Genomic DNA, 8,457 nt, shown 5'->3' on the forward strand with positions numbered 1-8,457 from the left:
AGACTGCACAAGATAAAACAAATAACATTTCATTCTTGAAGATTTCAATTCAGCATCGACATGGCATTTCGCATTTGCAATAGTTGCCATTCATTACGGACCTCCACCAGACTCCCTCCTTCAAAAATGGTACGCTCCTGATTTGTGCGCACGCGTGCGCGAGTCAGTCAGACGGTGCTCGTGCCCGCACGTTCGTGACCGCGCTGGTGCTGATGCTGCGTACATGAGGCAGCACTTTTCCCGCCTCCAGATCGGCAGACTGCGTCCAGCGCCGAAGTGTCATGACGTGAGGGTCCGCCCGCCTCCTCATCATCACTTTTATCATCGTCGTCTTGCTGCTGCTCCTCTATCTCTGCATGACAGCACTGGAGCACCAGGCAATCAGGTGTGTTTGCGTGCGTGCTTGGGCTGTTGAACATGTGATGACGTCAGGGCTTCCTGTCGTGTCGTCTGGGGGGCAGTTGGCCTCGCTCTCTTTCTCTCCCTTATTCTCAATTTCTCTGTTTCTCTCTCATTCTTTCACTATGTCTCTCGTTCACCTTCTTTATGTGCCTCTAACTGCCTATCTCGACCACTCCCTCCTCCAGCCTACATCCTAAACAGCTGAGTCATCTTGTCTTGACTCTACCTCCCTTCTATATGTGTCTGTGTGTGTGTTTTCAGAACACGCTGAGTCATGTCCACCGGCCTGGATGACAGCGACAGCGTGTTTGGTATGTAACAAGTACTGACCTCTGATGCTAAAGTCAACTTTTGGCCATGTCATGTGACATGACGTCATCAGGTGTTGGTGTGTGCTTGTGTCAGAGCTGAATTCGGTGATTCCCGAGACAGAGCTGCTGGACAACAGCATTCAGAAGGGGCGGGCGCAGCTGAGCCGGAGGCACCGCCCCTCTCGCTCCCGTTGCCAGGACAGCGTCAGCTCCAACGATGACAACGGCGATGATAGTTTGGACAGGAAACAGGTGCTTACCCCCACATGCACCTGTGTCAAGGGGACCATGTGACATGATACCACCTCACCTGACCATTGCGTGTGTGTGTGTGTGTGTGTGTGTGTGTGTGTGTGTGTGTGTGTGTGTGTGTGTGTGTGTGTGATGGCAGGACAATGCAACGTTCTCTGTCCACTCTCCTCTCCAAGTGACAATGCGAGGCTCTTCTCCTTCCCCCGATTTGCTGCTGTCGCCACGTAGCTCCCCCTTCACCTTTGACACATCACTGGTGGGTCACTCACATGTCAGCATTCAAAATGTGTGAAAAAGAAACCGTCCATGACCGACTTGATATTTCTCAGGTGCGTCGCTTGCCGGATGATGCCGGCTTGTCATTGGCTGTGGCTCCACGGGCACGCTATCACCAACTAACAAATGACACGACTCAAGAGGCTTTGGCCACGTCTGCGGGCTTACTTTCCAAGTCCTGCCCTGCCTCCTCTGACGCCTCGCCCGTTTACACTCGAAGGAGCAGGAGGCCGGACAGCGAAGGTACGCACACAAATGCACACACACGCCAAATATGACTTTGTGTGTGTGTGTGTGTGTGTGTGCGCACATCAGTTCTGGTGTCCGAGTCCAGTCGAGAGTCGAGTCCTGCCGACCCTCTTCCCGTACTGATGGACCAGAAAACCAAAAGACGCTTCCAGGATTTGGGGTGAGCGCTGCGGCCGTGTTTGTGCTGAGTAGGCCCCGCCCCTTATTGTTGTGATGTCACTGAGGCTTTTGTCATGTGATCAGTGTGACCCTCAGGCGCTCGTACCTTCGAGTGAAGAAGGATAAACTAGACAAAAGAGACAAACGAGCCAGCGAGGGGGGCGGCAGGTGAGTTTGATCCCAACCGACACACGCACACACACACACACACACACACACACACACACACTGACCTCAGTGTGCCGCCCAGGGACACATCCGACAGTTTCCAAGGGAGAGAATGTTCATCGTCATCTTCGCGAACGTCCACATCCTTCGTCTCCTTTTCCTGGTTCTCTTCATCGGGAACGTCACCCGGATCCCCGCGAATGCACCCCGCCACTGAACACGCGCCTCCAAAGTCTTGCTCACAGGTATACGCTTCTCGTTACCGGTAAACGCTTCCTGCTGCTTGTCAAACCTTCCAGTTCATTGGTCTGTACTTGCGGTTTCTACAGAACACTTCCTGTTGATCCGTATACACCTGTTCATTCCTTTCCTGTTCATTGGTACATACACACTTCCTGTTACGAGGAAATATTTCCTGTCCCGCAGTATGCACTTCCTGTTACTGGGATGTTCTTCCTGTTGTTAGTAAGCACTTCATGTTCTCAGGTACACAGTTCCTGCTGGGACATCCTTTATGTCTTTGTTTCCTACTTCTGATATATTTTGTTAGCTTGTAGCAGTTAGCACAAAGTTGCTATATGACAGGTAAAGCACTCTGTCGAGGCCTGAAACAATGATGAACAATTGAATCAGGCGCGTTGGAGTCGGGAGGGATCTAAAACATGCAGGATGTGGTTTCTCGGGGAATTGGAAGTTCCCTACCCCTGCTATAAGGTGTTACGTGCGACACGGCATCACACCGAGGTAATTGATTGGGCAGAAGCAAAGAGAAGGTGACAACATGTCTCCTCAAACAGGAAGTAGGAAGAAAACGTTTTGTCGCGTGTATTGCAGGAATCAACCCTGAGCGAGGACTTTACTCCTCCTCAGACGTCCTCGTCCGTGTGTCCTCACGTGGAGTTGTCCTCCTCTATGTCCTCCTCGCACCCTTACCAGACACTGTCGCAGTCTTCTGACGAGGTAGCGCATGCCCGAGCGCACAACACAATTATTCGTTTGGCTTATGGCTGTTTGCTTTCGAATTCATTTTCCAAGTTGATTTGGATACTAATTAGCCTATTGCACAAGCTTGAGTGGCTTCTGCAAAGCCTGTCAAATGTCAAACGTCACGCGTATGTATGCTGCTAATGATGACGCTGACCGATGATGACTGGGCGTGCGTGTTAGCTGGCCGACGAGGCGCCGTGCGCCGTGGCGTCGTGGACCAGCCAGCAGGTATGCGAGTGGCTGCGGGAGCTAAGCATGGACCAGTACGTCCCTGAATTCCGAGCCGGACACGTGGACGGACGCTCGCTGCTCCAGTTGGACGGCGGAAAGCTCAAGGTGAGCACCCCCCCCCCCCTCACCTCCCCTGTGCCCCCGCCACACACACACACACACACGTGCAGGAGCAAAAAATGTTCACTTGCATTTTTGGTAGTTTTACTGTTTTGGTTCTTTCAGGGTCTCGGCGTGCTGAGTTCGTGCGACCGTGGCGCTCTCAAGAGGCGGATCAAAGTCTTGCAGACGGCGGCTGACAAGAACAAGAAGGGCAAGGATAAAGATAAAGAGCGCCGGAAGCAGCGCGAGGACCGCTGGAATTGAGTGCTACCACCCGATTGGGTGGGGTGGATGGCAGTCGGAAGGGGGTCGGATGGCGTGCGGCCTTGCTACGAATGGGATGTCCAAATATGGTCAAAGCGCACGTGTCTCACTCCCACCTATGCAAAAGAGACGCAAATGGTTTTGTGTGCAAGATGCATCTTGTCATGAGCGTGCTTTCCAATAAAAGGCCCCTATTACGAAAGAACAGGAAGTGACGATCTCTAATTACGTTACTAGTGATTTGCATGAAATGAAGAATTTCACAAATGAGGTAACAAGGGTGACTTGGACGTGGAAGAGAAATTGTTGTGGTTGGCTGCACTGGATGATCTTTTTGGAGGGCGATATAATTCCACATTTTCTGAATTCCTTCTCGTTCCTTCTGGCTTACGCGTTCTGCTACCCACGTCTTTCATAATACAAGTCCATGCGCAAAACGATCACCGCAAAATCCCGTGACAGAGAACAATCTGCCATATCAATTTCGATATGTACAATCTTAAAAAAAAAAAAAATACAGTGAGACTCCAACAAGTGACTCATCATAGCCAGCTGTCACTATAAAAGAGTTTATTCCATTGATAATTCGATGGAATTTTTATTTTGTATTTAAGTGTATTACAAAACTTTTTTTTTACCACATAACTCTTTATCAACTTCACCAAATTTGTATTTGGTGATTTAAAATAACAGCAACAATGAATATCAGAATAAATGAGGGTTTGATGTTCTCGGAAATATTTTTAAAGATGAGATGCTGAAGTTCAACATGGTGTTGAAAGGATTTGGCAGTCATTAAAATAATTCATTCGATCATTGACGAGGTATCAGTGAGTCGATGAAGTGTTGCATCACAACGGCTAGGGCGTGAATCCCATCGCAGGGCTCCATCCATTCATTCATTCATCTTCCGTACCGCTTGATCCTCACTAGGGTCGCGGGGGGTGCTGGAGCCTATCCCAGCCGACTTCGGGCAGTAGGCGGGGGACACCCTGAATCGGTTGCCTGCCAATCACAGGGCACACAGAGACGGACAACCATCCACGCTCACACTCACACCTAGGGACAATTTAGAGTGTTCAATCAGCCTGCCACGCATGTTTTTGGAATGTGGGAGGAAACCGGAGCACCCGGAGAAAACCCACGCAGGCCCGGGGAGAACATGCAAACTCCACACAGGGAGGCCGGAGCTGGAATCGAACCCGGTACCTCTGCACTGTGAAGCCGACGTGCTAACCACTGGACTACCGGGCCGCCCGGGCTCCATACAAATAAATATAAATAAAATGATGACAAATAAATAGAAACGATCGAGTCATAAATATGAAAAGTACAGCAATAGATAAATAAATAAGTGCCTTGCGTCAAGTAAGGCGAGCGTGCGGAACACGGTGCGGGCTTGGAGCGTGTCTTGACACTTCAAATTCCTCACTGGGGCTGACTGGTGCCGAGTGGCGCGTTTTAGCGTGCCGGCGTCCTGTGGGCGGCGATGGCTCGGAGGCTTCGGATGACATCGTGCATGAAGGATCTAAGCTGCGTGAGTGTCAGGTGAGCGGCCGCCTGCACCTCGTAGTCACCTTGGAGACGCGCCGCAAGCCCCGCCCATTGATCCGGGTCCTCATCCAGGCTGGCCTTGCCGCCGCCGGGCCCGGCCACCTCACGGGCCTGCGAACATCCCGTCCGTTAGCACGCGCCGTCCATTTCAACAGTTAGCGTTAGCACGGGCGTTACCTTATCAATGTGAGCCAGCAAGTCTCGCAGGTCGGCCTGAAGGCTGTCCAGATCGCCAAGGCGCTCTGATAAAACTCTGAGAAGACCCTGGAACATCCGCACGCCTGCTGCCATGCGACTCGTGCATGTGTCCTGCAGAACATATCGTCAAGCAAGATGGTCAATGTCGTCCGTTTTTTCTTTTTGTGAAGGCACGCATGCGAGTATGTTTTTTAAAGGGCCTCGGCACCCAATGCGTTCCACTGGTTGATGCATTGCAAGGGTTAAAACGAGCCTGTTGACGGACAATTACGTGGTTTGCCGATTCTTTGCGATCGGCAACAAAATAGCAAAAAAAAGTCTTCCGAATCGGCTCATTTTGCTGTTGTTGTGTCGTGCATGGGTCGCGCATGCCACTTGTTGCCTTACATCTCCAATTATCATGAGAAATGGCCCTCTTCAAGATGCCAGACCTTTTTGACCAAATAAAAATCCTTGGCAAAGGGCATCGTGGGTTATTTGGAACCCAGATCCCCTTGGAAACCCAATAACAGGAATCTAAATAGACATAAAATTATAAAAGTGGCACTGGATCATTCGCGTTTGTTTTGTACTATGCAAATGGGAATATTTGCGAAGAATGGCAAGAATTGAGGCACGGTTCTTGTTTGAACTCACACAAAGACAGCAAGCCATTCGCAACATTTGAAACAGCACAAAGAACGCACCGGCCAGTGGGAGACATTTGGAAATCAAAGAGGCAGCAAATTGGGACACGTGACATTGGTGTGAGTATCGCGCTTGCTGACCACGTTGAAGTTTGCCGAGAGAGGCTTGAGAACGGGCGCGGGAGGGATGTGGAGGGCGGTGGCCATCATCTGCAGGTCGCCGGTCAGCGGCAGGAAGTCAAGCGTCGAAGCCTGCATGGGGGAATAGAAAGAGGGCGCCGTCAGCGAAAGAGCAAGCGATGAGGCGAGATGAGATGATGCGAGAGCTGACCTGGGCGAGCGCGGTGGGGACGTCTTTGGAGATTTTGTCCGCCAGCATGCTGCCGCGTTCTAGTGCGTCTCGCAAGGCTGGTGAGGGGCCAGCAGTGGGTGCCGGACGGGTCACCCGTGGGAACAGGATACAGCACAGAAGCGTGAAAACTGCAGAAGCAAAAAGGATGGAATGAATTGATTGGTGAATTTGAGGACAGCGACCCCAAGTGGACAAAAATGAAACTTGCACCTGGGACAGTATCCTCGCCACAAATGAGAGAGAGATTCTTTTCAGGCTGGCCAAAGTGATGAATGAATCGATCCATCCATCGCATGCCATTTTAGCTGGGCCACGCACAAGTTTTAATTTTGGTCACAATTTCGAACATCAGCAAACAAATACCGTGCGTAGGCGTCTTTAATATCTCAAATTCACGATGTTTGTGCCAAAAAAAAAGAAGTTTCAGACGGGTTGTCGGTCTAAAATAGGAGGTGACACAGCACATATTTCGCTTACGTGAAAGAGATCTTTGACACGTGTAAAGAACTCCTCTAATCGAATCCACATCAAATCATTTCAATCAGATTTGAATCCAAACGTTTGAAAAGCCTATGGGGTGGGCAATACCATATCACCTATATCGTGGGGGGGAGGGGGGGGTACTGCAAAACAAACTCTTGGAAACGTTATCAAGAATCAACATCTATTTTTGTATTGAATAAAATTTGGACGCTCACGCAGGCACACACTCACACACACAAATAAAACATTGGCAACACCAGTTACAGATAATAAACAAAAAAAAGTTTAATAGCTATAAGATTATATATATATATATATATATATATATATATATATATATATATATATATATATATATATATATATATATATATATATATATATATATTATATAATAATAATAATTATTATTATTATCTATAATAATAATAATAATTGGTTTGTTGTTGTTTATTGAACATAAAACAAATGCAGTAATAATTTGACAGAAAATAAGGTAGATAAAATAGTAAAAAGAAAGAAATTAGTCTTCATTCAACACAGTTATCATGTTCGAGGGAGTAGGAACAAGTAAAAAACTTATCTAGTCCTTATGTGTTTATATCTACTAAATCATTTTTATATCAATCAGAAAAGAAAAAAAAGTAAGAAGAAAGAAGTCTTCATTAAAGCTCATACTTTACCCTTAACCGTGATATTTTTACAACTTTAGGTTTGTATCGGGATGATATACATCCACACCCTGGCACTCTTGTGTCCATTTTCTCTTGTATTCATAATGGATATTTCAATACCTTTCTCTATTTATCAACTTAGTTCTGATTTATCATTATATTGAATGTTTGGAATTGATCATTTTAACTCTGATTGATGTAGGTTGTTTGTACTATTTTTTTTTAATTTGTTTTTGAACTCAGTAAGCGATTTATTCATTTTCAGGTCCGTTTCGAAATGATTCCACAGATTAGCATCTTTGATAGATACACTCCTTTGCTTGATGTTTGTTCTTGTTTTTGAGTTTTTTGAATAAGTTGGTACCTCTTAAATCATAGCTGCTTTCTCGAATTTCGAAAAAACGTCAGAGCAGAGCAGGTTATTGTGTACTTTGTACATTAAAGGGGCGATTTTAAAATCAACCAGGTCATAAAATTTTATTTTAATTATTATTAAATAATAATAAAATAAGAACAATAACATACATTAAGCTGAACCACTTATATATATCTTGAATCTTGAATGTTTGACGGAGAGGCGACGTCTCTCTGGTGCTTGTTGGTGACGCAACTTTAACTTTGAAGGCAAAAGTTGGAGCCGCCTCCCCCCTCTTGACCACTATACAAACTGCGTCAGTCCTGGTCAAGTCAAGTGTATTTATATCGTCCTTTATCTTCACGTGACAACGGTTGTCCAATATCAACGGTTAATCCCACAGTGCCAACACGCCTCGGAAAAGTTCAACGAGCAACGAGGGTCGGGTGGACAAAATTGCATGAGCGTGCACGTGACCCCGGGGAGGGAGGGCATGGCCACCCTCGCTGCGTTCTGCACTCACCTGCGTGCGCGTGCATGTCGCTCACGGCGGTTTGGGGTCTCGAGCGATTCCGACGACCAAGACCAAGATTAAGACGACGACGAAGAACGAGTGGGCTACAGCTTCCATTGGCGCTTTTATTGAAGCGGTTCCGCCGGGAATTTCCACCCACATTACACGGATCCGACGGGAACTCTGCCTAAGTGACGACAGCTCCCCGTGACGTCACCGCAGTTCCGATGACCGAGCGCGTCTGCGTTGTTTCCGGGTGCAAATCGAACGTGAGTTGAACTCAATGTTTTGGCTTTAAGG

The 8,457-nt window shown here is 47.7% G+C and overlaps 2 protein-coding genes across 5 annotated transcripts; one reads left to right on the plus strand and one right to left on the minus strand.

Annotated features, from left to right (window-relative positions):
• Positions 1-165: 165 nt before the first annotated feature.
• samd14 (sterile alpha motif domain containing 14) lies at positions 166-3,606 on the plus strand. Of its 4 annotated transcripts, none has more exons than XM_052049925.1 (11): positions 166-286; positions 664-713; positions 785-965; positions 1,105-1,221; positions 1,295-1,484; positions 1,557-1,650; positions 1,734-1,817; positions 1,900-2,062; positions 2,652-2,777; positions 2,985-3,140; positions 3,261-3,606. In XM_052049925.1, the coding sequence occupies exons 4-11, from the start codon at positions 1,147-1,149 to the stop codon at positions 3,399-3,401; spliced, it is 1,029 nt and encodes a 342-aa protein (XP_051905885.1). In that variant the 5' UTR covers positions 166-286; positions 664-713; positions 785-965; positions 1,105-1,146; the 3' UTR covers positions 3,402-3,606. The 4 variants fall into 4 exon arrangements, with proteins under 4 accessions (XP_051905885.1, XP_051905882.1, XP_051905883.1 ...); XM_052049922.1 differs by having other exon boundaries at positions 215-385; positions 808-965; XM_052049923.1 differs by having other exon boundaries at positions 217-385.
• A 702-nt stretch (positions 3,607-4,308) lies between these two features.
• csf3b (colony stimulating factor 3 (granulocyte) b) lies at positions 4,309-8,457 on the minus strand. Its single transcript, XM_052049926.1, has 5 exons — positions 8,167-8,457; positions 6,111-6,259; positions 5,921-6,031; positions 5,133-5,264; positions 4,309-5,066 (listed from the first exon to the last, which is right to left on the minus strand). Exons 1-5 carry the CDS (start codon positions 8,180-8,182, stop codon positions 4,863-4,865), a joined length of 612 nt encoding a protein of 203 aa, XP_051905886.1. The 5' UTR covers positions 8,183-8,457; the 3' UTR covers positions 4,309-4,862.

The sequence above is a fragment of the Hippocampus zosterae genome, chromosome 17 (genome assembly GCF_025434085.1).
Source record: "Hippocampus zosterae strain Florida chromosome 17, ASM2543408v3, whole genome shotgun sequence".
Lineage (NCBI taxonomy): Eukaryota > Metazoa > Chordata > Actinopteri > Syngnathiformes > Syngnathidae > Hippocampus > Hippocampus zosterae.